The sequence below is a fragment of the Gallinula chloropus genome, assembly GCF_964237585.1.
Source record: "Gallinula chloropus genome assembly, chromosome: 12".
Taxonomy (NCBI): domain Eukaryota; kingdom Metazoa; phylum Chordata; class Aves; order Gruiformes; family Rallidae; genus Gallinula; species Gallinula chloropus.
The window spans coordinates 7,196,027-7,212,360 of NC_140097.1; the positions used below are offsets into that span (position 1 = coordinate 7,196,027).

Genomic DNA, 16,334 nt, shown 5'->3' on the forward strand with positions numbered 1-16,334 from the left:
CATGCCTGGAAGAGTGTTGGGGGCCTAACTTTGTGCAAGGATTTGAAAGAAATAATGATTTCAAGAAGAATGCGGTGACTTTGGTGGTACATTGCCATTACACGCAGCTCATACGGTAATCAGCATCAGACCAAGAGACGTCAGAAGTTAGGTGGACCCATGCCAACAACTTGCAAACCATAAGAGAGATGTTAAAAAATTCAGGGTGGTGTCAAAGGCAGTAATGAAATTGAAATGTTCCCTCCTTTCAGTCTGATATCAGGTTCTATTGCAAGAGAAGAACTGCTGAAAAAACAGATGCAGGGAAACTCATTAATTGATAAGCCTGACCCCCAGGTCTTCAGGCACTTACATACACAAGTGTTTTGTTGGATCATCATGAGATGTTCCCTCTGTTTTAATGCAGATAAGCTTTATTGAGCAAATAGCCCATCAGTATACTGTTGAGATTTGCCAGTGCTGCAGCGTAAAGAGAGATTTTCAAACTGCTCAGCTGGTTACACCAGCGTTAGGCTGAGGGCATGAAAACATGTGGCCTATTCACTAACCCTACTCATGGTCACCTCTTTTTAACAGAAGGTTGTATGAAAGGACACAAAAATTTAACCTTTGGAGTAGAATTTGACATGTTTAGGCAGATCCTTCTGGCCTTACAGGGAGCACTAAGAGCTGAATATCCTACATCACCTCCAGCTCCTTTCAAGTGATGTCTGGGTGCCACTGAAATACCTGGTGGTTGAAGAAGTTCTTTTTTAGGAATTCATCCCATACTAAACAAGAGCATCTCACTAGGAATCCGTGTATTTGCCCCAGGCTGCAAAGTATAAAATTGGATATATGTCCATTGAATTTACCTGCTGACAAACACACCTGGATTGCAGAATGCTGCATGGATATACCAAAAGAAAAACCATATGGCTCAGTCAGGTCTCTAATGATGCAAAATGCTTTTGGAAATCTCGTATTTGTAATAAAAACTAACGCTCTGGGTCATCTTCAGTTTGGCAGGAGAGGTAGAGAAGGGAGATGAATAATTTAAAGCCACTTGGAAGCTAGACTGTGCGACATGGCTATGGAGAATATTGCCTTTCACTTTAGAGAACATTCAGAGGCTTTTAGAAGTCAGCAAGTGCATCTGTGTGTGTAATCAACAGGTAATGTGTGGAAAGCTGTAGTTTTGTGCATTGTTACTTCTGAAAACGTGGAGATGAGTTCCTTTAATGGAAAGCTGCAGAGATAGAAACCTGGTGCGATACCATTTTGAAATGTGTTGGTTTTCTGACTTTGTGAAAATCCTTTAAAACAAAAGAAGAAATAGAATTTAATACAAAAACTTTTTGCACACAGAACAAAGGGGAAAAAAAGAAAGTTTAAAATTTAAAAATAGAAAACACTTAATAGTCCAAAACAGACAAAAGAGATTTAGCTGGAAAAATTGTGGAAAACTCATTTTGAGGCATTTGTGCATTACTTCTCCCTTCCCTCATACATTTTTTATTTTTCTTCTACCCCCAGCTTGGTCTCTTTAGCATTCTACTTTCACCGTAGTGCAAAGGATTAAATGGCTGCCACAACTTGTGATTTTCCCAATTGCATGTTAGCTCTTAATTTAATCATACTGAAAGTCTTTAAGCCCCATGGTGTTTTCACCAGATAGGACTCCTTTGCAAACCTGAGAGTTCCCTTTGCGACAAGACTTCCAAGATTGGCTTTTAGCTGTCTAACTTTTTCTTGCATACTCTTGTATGGTGTGAAGGAGTATCTGTTTCTGAAGTGTTCAGCATTTTCATGCCCAAAAGTTAGCACTGGCTTGCATTTAATTGCTTATGTCTCAAGGAATCCAAAGATATTAAACCCAATGAGGATAAAATAATGATAAGAATGGAAAACCTACCCTATGTCTGTAAAGAAGGGATGTGTGGAGCAAAACCCGAGAAAGTTTTTCATCTGATCTCCAGCCAATTCTGAATACAAGCATAAACTTTGAGTAATTAGTCCTTGGGTGTTTGTATAGATTCTGTTCATCTCCAGTCTGAAGAAATTTCTATTCTTACGGTAAGATAGCTGAAACTTGTAATACAGAACTAGATAGTTACATTTATTCTAATTAATGGGCCACTGTTGATTGTATTGGCTCATCAAGTGATGCCATTAATGAAAATAAATCTTTGCATTTAATAATAAGCAAACATAGATTATTTATTATTAGTCTTGTCAATTTAGTGATAAAATTTGAGGTATTATTTTGCATGGGGTATTTGAACGTGTGTTATATGACTGGCTTTTATTGTATTTTATTATTTTTTTTAATTAAATGAATGTGCAGAGTCTGTGGGACCACACTTGCACGGTCCATATAGCATGGGAGAGCCTTCTTTTGAGTTGATTCACAGCCTTGCACAAACACACCACTCTGTATTGTTAATAGGATGATTATTTCGGTACCCACAGCCAAAGGGAACATTGTGTTTAAAAGAGTGGGACAGGGATCAGGCCCTTAAGTAATACATACAGCTTTAATAACCCTCAGTTGGATGCTGAAGTCATTTTATTACATTCACTAATTATAGTTAAAGTACTATGTGCAGTCTAGGAAATCAACAGGAACAAAAGTGGATACATTTCCAAATGTTAATTTCATCTTCAGAACTGTTTTTTTGTTAATTATGCTAATTAAAAAAGGAAATCTTTGTTACATGTGATTATGGCAATATGTGTTTTTACATTAAGCGCTAGGCAGGGAAATGCATCTGTGTGTGCCAGCCCCACTTGGGTGGATTCCATATGCCAGGCGTTTACGTTAACTTCACGTTGTCCTGTTTCAAGATGTGTTTTCCCGTTGGGCTTGCCGTGGCAAAGTGGAGTGTAAATCCCATAGAAAGGAGTCCAAAACCCCCACTTTGTTCAACAGCATAAACGGCTCAGCCCTGGTACAGGAGAGGAAAGTGGTCTCTCTGTTAGTGCACTACAATTGCCTGCCATAATCTCACCCATCTTCATAAGGTGGCACTAAAACGCCTTTGGCCTGTTGCCTGCATTGACTTCCACTGCAGTGCCTCCATCCAGGGCCACTCTGCCCATCATGGTCAAACCAGGAGGGTACTTGAGGCACTGCCAGAAAGGAAATTTATCGATTGTTTGTTCATTTAATGCAAAAGGCAAATCAAAAATGGCCTGGCATGGGCATCTTCCCCCTGATTTGCTAACCCAGCACTGGTGGGACAGGCTATGATGTTGGTGCCATGCTATGCCAGCCTTTAAAAGGAGGCTGAAAGGTATTCAAAGCAAATGCTGAGCTACCGATGAGTTTTGCTCGCTGAGCTCGAGCAGCTACCCATCAGAAAACCACTGCATTGGAGGCTTCAGTAATGCTTTTTCTATTTCCAGAGTTGCCTGCTGGTTGGGAGAAAATTGAGGATCCCGTATATGGTGTCTACTATGTAGAGTAAGTGCTGCTTTCCAGCTCTGGTGTGGCTGTTGGGTGGAGGAAGGCTTTACTCTGTGGTGGTCTGTGTGCGTCTCATACCAAGGAGGAGGAGACCCTGGTCCCTATATGGGCTGAGGGATGCCACAGGGGCTGGGAGAGGTAACCCTGCCTTGCCGTTCCCCAACCTCTGGTGGGCTCTGGGAGCAGGACCCTGGGTGGGGGTGGGCTCAGCGGGGACAGGAGCACCCTGGGTAAGCTCCAGGGGAGACAGGAGCACCAGGAGCCCCAGCACCTCACAAAATAGTTGTGAGCAAATATGCAATTACCTGAGCTCGATCCCTGCTGTGTAGTGCTGTGATCAAAATATGAGTGGGCAAAGCAGACCTACAATTTGCTTAGAAATCAGGAAACACTCAAAAGGAGGAATGGATGAGCCTGTGTGACCAAACAGCCCTGGCAGAGGCTCTTGCGTCAGGATGTGTTGTGAATAGAATTACAGGTTTAATGGGGCTCTCTCTGGAATTAGAACAGCTTCTTCTTTATCTAGATGTCAGATCTCTCCCTTGGGAAACCAGAGATCTGAGTTTTGTTTCATCACTGACCCCATAAAATGAATTTTTAATGATGTGTATATTCCTGTCTAGTAGAATGGCTTATGATAGCCCTCAGAATAGACATGGAATACAGCTTCTGTCTGCTTTGGCTCATTTCTGACCCTACCATCTGTGCCTAGGGAAACAAGGTTAGCAAACTGTGTAATTAAGGCTTGACATTTATTTACCAAAGACATCAAGAATATTTTTTGGCTATTAAATGCCATGCCAAGAGGTCTTTCTTGCATTTTTTTTCCTGACACTTTTTATATACATGCCTGTTAGTTTTGTGGCATTCCTTAGTGATGAAATTAAATAGAAAAGTAGCGGCAATAAGTCTTAAGTTTGTTTTACTTACTACGTGTAAGCTAGCAAGGCAGTAAGAATTTGAACATTTGTTTCTGTCCCTCCCAATTCAGGCACTCTGTTACTGCATAATATTTTTTATTGAAAAACAACTGTATCATGAAAAAGTTTGTATAATTTTTAAAGTAGTTATCACTTTTTTCTTAACGTTCTGAAGATATCTTGAAATTGGAAATCCTTTCCACAACTCATTCTTTTCTATTTGATTAGTTAAATATTTTTCCTGTATTCTAATAATGAACCTTTAGCAGAAAAAAAAATCTGAATAGAACTATCTAGAGTGTCATAATTGGTTGAAAAAGTGGTTGGTCGTTCATTCGTGGGAGGTTAATAAAGATGTGTGGGATGAGACACAATGAAATAGCAAATCCTTAATGGTAAACTTTGCTTTGGATACAGGTGGGCTATAAGCCAACATCATTTTTTTTAAGGTCTGCCTGCTCCTCTGCTGTAGCAAAATCACTTGAAAAATTGTTCTTGGGGGGGAACGGTTGATGAGCAGCTCGTCTTGGCTGCAGCCATCAGGCGCAGAGTCCCTAGACCTCTGCCCCCACCACTCTGGCATCTGTGGCTGGTTTCATAAAATGCTTAATCCTCTGTGGAGTGCATTGCTTGTTGCCATGTTTGGGGTTAGGCTGCTTTTTATTTTCCCTTTTCCTGAGATTGCTAAGAAGTATGAGCTCTCAACATCTTGTACAGGATCAAAAGCTGCCTAATGGCCCTCCAAGGAGGACAGCCAAAGCTTCACCAAATGCTGGTTTCCATTGGGAGCATTTGCAGGTGGCTAATTCTGAATATATGATCCATTTTGAGCACAACTTTTCAGCTCAGATATTTTTAAGACACCCTGGTAACAATGTGCATAGATCAGATAGCTGACAGCTGTTACGAGTTGTTGGGGTTTTTTTGTGGATTTTTTGTCTGGTTAGATTTTTGGGGTTTTTTTTAAACTCCAGTGAGCCAGGGACTGACCACACCTCTGGAAATCTGATTAAAGCAGGAGTGAGATAGGCAAGTCTTTTAAAATGTGGTCAGACAGAGCACCTTTTCTGCTTTAATCTCATTTTTCACAGATAGATCATTAATGTATTTGAAGGAATTAGCCATTCCTACTCAGACATCATATCAGCACTGGAATCCACTTGTTTTCCTAAATATGCATTTTGGGATGACCAGGTGAGCCTTGCTCCACATACATGGCAGCTGTTGGGTTCATTTGGTATCTTACTGCTTTCCTCAGAGCAGTTTCATACCTGGCTGTCATTCCTGCTTGTCACAAAGGGTTTCCTAATTTATTGCCCTCTTTCATCTCCAGCCACATCAACCGGAAGACTCAGTATGAAAACCCAGTTCTGGAAGCAAAGAGGAAGAAGCAGCTTGAGCAACAACAACAGCCACCAGAAGGTTGGCACCACCGAGGGCGCGATGGTCGGGGTTTTTGTGAGGGGACATGCTCTCCCTTGCCTTGTCAGCACCATGCCAATGTAGTTGTCCTCCCTCAAAGGGCCTTAGCATTTAAAGGCAAAATGATGTGCCTAGGAAAGGTTGTATCTGCCCCTCATATAAGATGCAGCAAAGGAGAAAACCCACATCATACAACTACCTGAACACAGCAGCTTCCCCCCCAGTAAAGGGGAGAGATTTATCTTATATTGTCCTTTATTTCTGGGAAGTTTCTGTGCTTCCTAGAAACAATTTAAACACACATTTTCCTCTTTAATCTACACCATCAAGTTAGTAACTGGAACTGGTGTTGTTCCGGTCTGCACTGGGACTCAAAGGCTGTCGAAGGGGATGAGGAGTGGGCCTTTACATATGCACTAGACAAACCCTGCAGTAATCTCAAAAAAACACTTTGTTTTCCTTTTTTTTTATCCCCCTTTTAATATTTTTTCTTTCATTTTAAATGTATTGTTCTTCAAATGCAGCCCAACTGTGGTTTGAGAACCTTCATAGCTTTCACATCACGTTATTTCATAAGAGTTACTACCCAATGGGAGAATAATTCAGGCTTCCACATTCCTCTTGCATGACCACTTAGATGTGAATCAAGTCCCATGTTTGAATGTGAAGTAGGGTGTCCCAGCAGACGGATCAGTTGACCTGGACATAGAGAGTCCCCCCAGAACAGTTTTTGGACATCCCATTCATTTTATTCCCTCTATTCTATGGCTCTGTTTCCTCTCTTGCCATGCTTCTCACATCTCCTCTGCTTGAACCCCACTCTCCCAGCATGTGTACGTGCAGGAGCTCATAGTGCTGTTGTGAAACGAGTAACTTTTCCCTCTCTGTCCTCTCTAGAATGGACAGAGGAGTGTCCATCTCTCCCACCTCCCGCTGCTCCAAACCATGTTTCAAACAACCAAGAGGCAGCTCGGGAAGCACCAGTGCAAGGTAACAACCTTGTTAAACCAGTTGTAAAAATGCAACAAGGTTTTTTTCCTGAGAATGAAATTCCCTCAGCCACCACAGAGGGAGTATCTATGTGACTACTGTCACACACCAGAACCCATTTATCAGAATTCCCATAGATTTTGAGACTAGTTGGTTTGAGATGATATTTGTTGCCAGATGCAAGAGGCGATTGGGATCTCCTGCATCAAAAAAGGAGTTTGGTTCTTCTCTGCATAGTGCTGCAAGTCTTTTAAAAGGCATGGTGAAAACATGAGGTACAACACTGGTGGGATTTAGCAGCAACTTTGGAGGATGCAAATGCAAGTAGGAGGAGACCCTTTTCTACAGAGCTGTATGGATATGTGAGGATTAGGCTTTGACACCTTCTAAACTCTACTGAGTTTAGAACATGACTTTTACAATGAGATCTAGCACAGAGATTTTTCTGTTGTCACAGGTCGACATTCCCTCCCAAAAAGCTGCACAAATCTCACCATGTCACACTGTGATTAAAGGCACAGATGTGCTTTAGCATGGCAGTGTTCTAATTTGAGAGCCAAAGCCAGTGTCATCCCGTGTCTGCATTCCTGGGCAGGTAGAATTTCATGTTAAAGTAGTTTGAGAGCCCTGGAAACTGGTCAGGTGTTCGGGTGCCGGGATGCGCAGAGCTTGTCAGAGCTGTTTGGCAGGGCCTTGGTTTTGGAGAGCTTGGGTGCCTTGGTTCCATTTGTGACAGTGATCTGTGTACAGGCAACTGCTCACAGACTACTTGTTTGTCTTAAATACCTAACCAGGCAGAACAGGAATGGTTTCTGGGTGTGCAGCATGAGCTGAAACGTTGCCAGATCAGATTGCCAGCAAGGGCAGAGACTTCCACTTGTATCTGTTGCAGTACAGGCACACTCGGGTTACAAGTGGTTGAAAGTAGGCTTCATCTTTGACTACATCTAAATCACAGGGCAAACAAGTGGCACCGGTGTGGTCTATAGGTGCCAGACTGTGGAAGGTGAGAGAGGGGGTCTCCAGCTGAAGCACATCACCCTGGGAGCAGCTGGTGGGAGGGGGCTGGTGCCGGGGGCTGGGAAAGACTCCCATGATTTCCCAAGGTGAGCCTGGCCATGGTGCTGCTGTCCCCGGGGTGCCTTTCCCAATGTGAAGAGACAGAGAGGGTTCTCTGTGGTGAGTGGCACCACATTAGCCCTTCCAAAACAGACGTGCCAAATCTGACAGTATCCAAAACTCCAGCATGATCCCAAAGGGTATTAGAGTACATTAGAGTAACCCAGATGTGCAGCTAGCAAAAATGCAGGAGCTCTGGGTTCATACCATGACCACCAGGCATGTAATGTTAGACATGTGCCCCAAAAATGCTGGTCCTCCTCAGGGAGACATCCAGGAATGTCACCTTTGCCTTTTTAACTCCTACACCGTCAGGCTGGAGCAAAGACCAGCCATGCATCCATGCAGGACAGTGCAAAGGACCCATCACAAGGGTGATGTCTCTCATCTCTGCCCCACTCCCGACTGCCAGCCACCAAAATTTCACACAGTGTTACAGAAGAGCATTAGCCTGTCTCAGCACCACTCCGCGTGACATGTCCTGGTACCTGCTGATGATTCCTCCTCTCTTTCATTCCTTCCTTTTCCTTTCTCAGTGCTGCTCCCTCTTCTCTCACTCCCCATTTGCAGCAGCTGTTTCCGGCCCATGCCTTATGCCCAGGGGTCTTCGTCTCTCCCACTGATGGCACTGCTGGTGGGCACATGGCTACAAGGACCCTCCTTGTGCCCTGGCACCGCTCTTCCAGCTGGGGTTTTGTAGATGCACTCATTTGAAATGTGATCCCTTCCCAGATGCTGTAGGTGGGACATAGGCTGTGGTGTTGCTGTCCTGTTCGCCTGCATTCACAGGCAGACACCAGCAAGGTGTGCTTGTGTTTTGAACCAGAAATCAGCAGAGGACCAAGTCCTGCTGCACATTGTCTCTCAGCCATGTTGGGTACCTGAGATGCAGAGTTACACTTTGATAGCTGGGACTTTTTTGCAGCGTGGGGGCTGAGCAGAGCATCTGCCTGTGGTACGTGGGATTACTCTGTTCCTGTGCTACCCTCAAAGGCAGAAGACTGCAAGTCCTCACGCTGCCCCCTCATGAATAATCTTCAAATATACTTGTTTTTTTTCTTCCTTCTTCCCCCCAGTCAAAGGCTTACAAGTCTCAAATCCCCTCGCTCTCCCTCAAGGTCTCCTCTCTGAACACAGGCCCATGGCAATGCTGCCGAGGTTTTTGAAAGTACACTGCTGATCCTGGAGCTGTCACCAGAGGGCTTAGTGGCACAGTCTTTTCCCCTCTAAGCATTAAAAACAATTAAAAGTGCAAAGGTGTTTAGTGTTGGCACTGTGAAATACAGTGAGCATGATTCCCTTTCCGAGCCTGTGCAACATGCTTTGCAAGGCTGCGCTTTTGTCTTTGGAGCACCTTGTTCCCTCTTAACTCTGCTCCCTGAGAGCATTAACAGCCCTCTAGCACAGCCACCCTGGATGGGGCTGGTCTTTGATCTGTACTTCACGTCCTGCAGTGTTTCATCCACAACAGGCAAGGAAAGAGAAAAGATTTCAAACACTGTCTGAAGAACAACATCAGCGTCCTCCTCTTATTCACCGGAGGAGGTCACAGGGTGATAGTGATGGTGGGGTGGGGAATTTACACTAAAAGGTTATGCCAGAGCTCAGAAGTTGCTTTTTAGCTTGGTGGGTTGGGAGAAAGCCAAGTGCTGAAAATCGTAATGAATCTCCTTCCTGCAGAAACTCTTGCTGCAGATTCCTCCTGTCGGGAGGTGTTTGTGCTGCCCCTGTCTCATCCTTCCTGGGATGGATATAAGCACTTCAGGACCAAGATAAGACATGTATCTAAGCCAGCATTGCCAGCTTTAATATATTCCATTCCTTAAACCAACATATTTTCCCCTTTGTAGCCTTGAGGCTCTGGTGTGCACAGCTGCAGCTTACGAAGCACCAGGTACTAGGGTTTTTGCTCACTCTTTTTACTGCATGGTTGGATCCAAGGAGACAGGTGGAGTGCGATGAGGTGAGAGGATGCTGGCATGAAGTTCAGTCCCGTCCCAGCACACCGCTGTTTGTCTGTGTACTTGTTAGGGTGGGGAGGGGCAGAGGAAGAACAGATCAAACACCCTTGCCTGCCTGTTTATAGTTTTTCCAAACTTCCTACGCAGGAAAACCTTTTTTTACACGAAACCCTTCTGAGTTGAAAGGGAAGTTCATCCACACCAAGCTAAGGAAAAGCAGCAGGGGTTTTGGCTTCACCGTTGTTGGAGGAGATGAGCCGGATGAATTTCTTCAAATCAAAAGTTTGGTGCTCGATGGCCCCGCAGCGCTGGATGGCAAAATGGAAACAGGTATTGATGCTTTAAATCAAAATCACCGCCACCACTTCAGTTTATACTTTTACAGCTGGTTTTATGTGCAGTTCATAAAGGACTGTAGTCCTCATCCCCTTTTTGGGAAAAAGCATTTAGCTTTCCCATCAGTGAGCAGGGAAGTGAGATACATTGAGGAGTACATTCAGAATCTTACAGCAAGGGACTTTGTGTGCGGGAATTTCACCTCAGGTGTTAAAATATCCAGCTGGGGCTCTGCCAGCTCCTGCGGAGAGGAGCCAGCAATTGTGGGATCCACATCAGGCTGCAGGTTACTGCTCCTCTGCAGCAGCGGATGCTGTGTTTTTGTAGGGCTGCATCACTCCATGCTTGTGTATCTGCCATGCTGCTCACCTCATCTCCCAAGCTACTCCCAGGGGATGAGCAGAGGAGCGGTCTGGTTTGCATTTCCTTGTTTGGAGATGCCAAAGGCCAATTTGTTGTGCCAGAGATGAGGCCCAGTGTGATGAAATCCTGTTAGGATTCACCTGAGGTCACAAGTCCTCACTTGCAGGTGGAGTATCACAACATTAAACATCCCTCTGTTGTAGCCCCAGTGTTAAAAAATGGATCAGAACTTAATTGATACCTAGATCTCAGGCTGAAGCATGCCTGAGACGTGACACATGGCGAGACGTTTGAGCGGTTGGTATCTGAGAGCCTTCTGTTAGAGCTCTCATGTGCTCTCAGTTTTGTTTCTATGTCAGTGCAGTGCAGTAACACTGAGATCTGGGCTTTAAAATAGCTGTTAAATGGGCCATATATTGTCACTGGAATTTATTACATTTTTTCATGAGTTGATTCCATTTTCACTTCAGAAAATGTTCATGTACATCAAGGCTTTAAGGAATGAATCCACTGAGTACAGATATTTCTTGCCTTCCCAAGTGTCACTGCTCCTTTTCCTTGCACAGGTACTTAAGTGCTGCTGTTTGCAGTGGTACCTGTGGTGGCTGGGGATGAGGTGGAAGGCTCCTCACCCTCCCGGAGTGCACAAAACATACATGGTTGGTGTATCTGTCTGTATCCTCTACAGGGGACGTCATAGTCAGCGTGAACGATACCTGTGTGCTGGGGCACACTCACGCTCAAGTTGTGAAAATCTTCCAGTCCATCCCCATCGGTGCCAGCGTGGACCTCGAACTGTGCCGAGGCTACCCCCTGCCCTTCGATCCTGACGATCCCAACACAAGCCTGGTGACGTCCGTGGCAATTTTGGACAAAGAGCCGATCATTGTGAACGGGCAGGAAAATTACGACTCCCCAGCGAGCCACAGTAGTAAAACAGGGAAAGTAAATGGCACAAAGGAAGCGAGACCCAGCAGCCCGGTTGAGGTCTCCTCCAATGGACCCCATGGTTACCCCAATGACACGGTCTCTTTGGCGTCTTCAATAGCAACACAGCCTGAACTCATAACCGTGCATATAGTGAAAGGGCCTATGGGCTTTGGGTTTACTATAGCAGACAGTCCTGGTGGGGGTGGCCAAAGAGTGAAACAAATCGTGGACAGCCCGCGGTGCCGCGGCCTGAAGGAGGGTGATCTTATAGTCGAAGTCAACAAGAAGAATGTGCAGAGTCTCACTCACAACCAGGTGGTGGATATGCTGATTGAATGTCCTAAGGGAAGCGAAGTCACGTTGCTGGTGCAGCGAGGAGGTAAGTCTTCAAAAACTGCTTTAGAACATTTCTTCTTGAAATTTTAAAAGACCTGCTCTCCTCAGCTTCTCTGTAGACATGGCTTGTGTCCTAAGGTGTAGGAACTGCCCCACGTTGGCAGTTGTCACATCATGTAGATGGTTAAGTGACTTTTTGATGCTGCACTGGGAGGAATGTGCATGTAGTTCCCACACGCACATGTGCTGCACGCATCTTCTGGTCGTGCACAAAAGGGTGGTATGGGTACATGTGGTTACACCTTTACTTACATAACAAACCCTGATCCTCATGCTCATAAGACTTAATTATTTTAAATAGAACATGGACGTTTGTTGAGCTGTTTTGGGAGATGGAAGAAGCTGGTAATATGTTCTGTACTTTGCAGTCTTCAAACTCAGATCTCTAATGACTTTTCACTGTTCAAGGGTTACACCTGGGATACATTTGGGAGTGGAGGAGAGAATTTGAACTTCTCCAAGTTATAAGCAGTTGAAATGGTACTTTTGGACATGTTTATCTGCTGCAAAACAGGGAGCTGAGCTCACTATTGGTTGCATTCCTCAGAGGCCACCTGCAGTACAAAAGCTCCCTACAGACAATATGTATGCATCCCACATGGGAGCATGGATGGTGAGTGACTTGTACATGGGGTCAGTCCATCCACAGGAACTCTTTCCCTACTCATAGTGAGTGTAAAGCAATCTGAGGTAGCACACCTCACCTCCATAGCACACTTTTAGTCCATGGCTTAAAATTACTGGAGGAGTTAGTGTCAAGCTCGCAGGGAAAGTCCATGTCAGCTGTTGAGTGCAAAGCCAAGAGCTGAGGGGTCAGCTCTCCGTCCTTCTGCTCTGGCATCTGCAGCAGGGATCAGAGACTGGCAAAGACCCGTGTCCCACTGCCCTGCCTTCCCCATGAAGTGCTTTTTAGGGAGCGTGTTGGTCCTCTGCACCTTGCAGGGATGAGCACGCTGCAGGGACAGAGTTAAGTTGACAAGTAGGTGCTGAATGCAGCCCGTAGACAGCCCTGGGAGGAGAATTTGATATAAAAGTACTATTCTGATGCCTTTGATTGTAGTCCGGTAGCAACAAACGACAGTCTGTTTTAAGGGGGGGACAAACCACTTTCTGAATTTGCAACTCTGGTTTGTTTTTAAAGACCTGTTTGAAGGAATTGAGGACACTGATTCTGCCATTAGTAGTAGCTCTGGAGAAAGCACTGCCTTCTTATACTCCTTCCTTTCCAAGTGTTTACTATGGGTTTTTGTATTTTGATAGTAAATTAAAAGCTGGAGAAGAGAATAGATTAAGAATTCTCCAGTGTTCAAAGTGTGAGTTCCTTAAAGACTTTCAATACTAGAGAGGTTTAAAAAATGCACTGCATTCTCATGATTAATATAGGTACTATAGAGAAAATATGGTTGGAAGAAAAATAGCAGCTATTATTAATCCTCCTAGAGAGCACATATATATCTGGTAACACCATACATTAATTATTTGAATTGTGGCTGACATTTAATAATCCTCCCTATGCCTTGAAGGCATAATGAAAAGATTTGATGAGGAAATAAAAGCATAGTTTTAATAAGATAGTAAATAGCTCCCTGGTAATCTTCCTGAATCTCTCTCTTCTTTTATTTAATCAAGATACTAACCACATGTTGAGCATCTGCTATCACCTTCCTTCATAGATACCGTATCAATCTCCTTGAACTGCCTCCCTCTCTCCTTCAAGGTCCTGACATTTCTATCTGAGCATACAGCACTTGCAGTTCCAAATTTCACGCTCTCGTGGTACGGGACTCGGTAACTCTGGTGACCCCGGATCCACAGTTAATCACTGAAACACATTCTTCTTCACATCCAGAAGAAAACAGGACTGAAAGGTGGTGAGCAGAATACGGGCAGCAATAGTAGCCCCAGAATAAAAACCAGTCAGGTTTCACAGAATCATAGAATGCTCTGGGTTGGAAGGGACCTCAAAGATCACCTAGTTCCAACGCCCTCATGGGCAGGGAGACCTTCACTAGACCAGGTGGCCCAAAGCCACATCCAGCCTGGCCCTGAACACTTCCAGGGATGGGGCGAGATGGAGCTTGCTGTAATGTGCCCAGCCCTCAGTGCTGCTACACGTGGGTCCCTTCTCCCTTAACTTTACCTCCTGTTACCCTGTCAAGTCTTTTCTCAGAAGTACCATCCCCAGACAAGGTACAGCTATTTATTTTGGTCCAATTACGGAAATGTATTTGGCTCCCATGTGATGAGATCCTTCAGGGCTCTTGAAGCAGTTCTTCCTTAGCTTCACTGTCAGTTGTCCTTTCCTCCTCCTCCCTCTGGTGTCCAGTGAAGAAAATGCTCAGATGCTGTCAGGCATCCTTGCGTTAGCCTAACATTTGCATTCAGGCAGGCTTTGCATGAAGCATCCCTGCAACACTAAGGCTGGTGTGCAGAGCCGTCGAAAGGATTTGTCAGAAGTGATTACTAATCACGCAGAAAAATATCAGAAAGAGATGTGTAATATATGGGAAAAGCTCCGCCTGCTCCAAGCTACCGGTGCGTTCCCAGCAAGGAGGTTTAATTGTTAAAATGCAAACCCAGACCTGCGGAGAGCAGCCTGTAGAACAGTTCCTGTGAGGTGTATTCAGCTGAAGCGCTGGCTCATGGGAGCGGGTGAGGCCTGCTGTAGCCTTTGAGGGAGGGACAGAAGAGCGATTTCAGGAAGGACGAAGCTGAAACACCCCTTCTGTGCTCAAGTCTCATGTGTCATCTGAAAGTCCTTTGCGGAGTCATACAAAATTGGGGTGGGGATAGATGCGTTAAGAAGAGGACAGTGTTGGGTCACTGAGATTGTGCTTTCTGGAGGCCCCGTCAAAAACTTGCCTTATCTATGTTCTGGGATAATTTTTCATTTCCCCCTTCCTCCTTTAGGCCTTAAATGTATTGTTGCTCTGGCCTTGCTGTTTCACGTGTGCTGGGTGAAACTCACTGGGCATATCACACAGTCTGGGTCTCAGTGCTTGAGGGGCTGGGGCTGAGCCGGGGTGGAGGCGGGTGTGGAGGAGCTACCTGGGAGTGTCAAGGCCGGATCGGAAAAGCTGCTTATGCTTAGTGAAATGAATGGACAGAGAGGACAGAATTATGGTCTCTAACTATTAGGTAGGAGACAGAGGAGATAATTAAGCCAAAGAGAGGTCTTGGCTGGAGAACAACCGGGTGTTGTTGGGCCATGGGCAATTTAACCTGTAAATAAGAAAGCAGCGCCAAACCATTAGAGCCTGTAAGTCAAACTGGAGGAGGCACAAAGCCTTTGCTGGCTGAAGGTGAGGTCAGCTCATTTGCAGGGGATGTGACATGGTGCCTGCAACAGCAGAGAAGATGCTTGGTAACCCAGCAGGGCCATTCAGGGCTGGGCACCCAAAAGTAAACCAGTGCTGCTGGTTGCAAAATGCAGAATTAAGCATATGGGTTTGTCCCTGCCCTGCACAATGTGATTGTATGTTTCGGTTATTTTAAAGGATTATTGTTAATAAGGTCACAAAAGGCACACCTTGATTTTGAGTATTTGTGGCTGAAAAGGTTCTTTTGACCTTGTATCTACAAAGTACACGAAGTACTTTTCTCCTAAAAAAAAAAAAAAAGGCAAAGAAGGTAATAATATTTGCCACTTGAAATCCATTTGTTATTGAAGTCTTGTCTACGCACAGTAATCAACTGAAATAAGCAACTCTCAAATACCTCTCCATTCTGCACAGATTCTGTTCATAATAAAAGCAACATTTTGCCAGAATAATTTCCCTGCTCCCTGAGTGACTTTTATTTCAGGGAGTGGGACAAGTTGGGGGCTGTTTCAGAACAAGTTATTCCACAGAACTAGTGTGCTGTATTTTTGGAGATCACTAAGGTCTAACATTTGTTTTGGTGAGCATGTTTGTGTGTCTTATGGATGTATTTTGTATTAGAGTAAATGGGATGATTATTCTTCTTTATCCCCCCCCCCCCCTTTTTTTTTTAGGTCAGTCTTCAGGTCATCCAAAAATATTGTGATTGGGTTGTGTTTTGTTACAGGAATTAAGCTGAGCAGTTTTTGTGGGGGTTTGAATGGACAGTTTCCCTTCAGAGCTTTCATAGTTAATGTTCACCAGCACCTTTATTCACCAGAACATTGAAAATAGCATAAACCTTGAGCCTGATCTACGTAATCCCCTTGAAGATGAGTTCCCACTTGGCTTCAGATCACTCACATGCCACGTGCCAATCAGTGGAGTTTCTAATACCTTTCCCTGGTGCCAAACTGACATTAAGCTGGGGAATGGAAATCAGTCTGGAAATCAGTCATACCATATATATACTGGAGTTTCAAAACTAAATGCATGTTATGGGAAAAAGAACCTATGCAACATCTACTTCTCTAAATGCCTGTCCATGGCACCTGAATGCTCACTTCAATGTAAAAGCAAAGTCCATAGT

General features: G+C 44.6%; 1 protein-coding gene across 1 annotated transcript in view; it reads left to right on the forward strand.

Annotated features, from left to right (window-relative positions):
- MAGI1 (membrane associated guanylate kinase, WW and PDZ domain containing 1) overlaps positions 1–16,334 on the forward strand; it is a 345,937-nt gene that overhangs the window by 279,450 nt on the left and 50,153 nt on the right. Inside the window, exons 8-11 of the mRNA XM_084269610.1 lie at positions 3,388–3,445; positions 5,702–5,790; positions 10,008–10,190; positions 11,248–11,868. Of these exons, the coding sequence (XP_084125736.1) occupies positions 3,388–3,445; positions 5,702–5,790; positions 10,008–10,190; positions 11,248–11,868 (951 nt within the window). The remainder of the gene's footprint in view (positions 1–3,387; positions 3,446–5,701; positions 5,791–10,007; positions 10,191–11,247; positions 11,869–16,334) is intronic.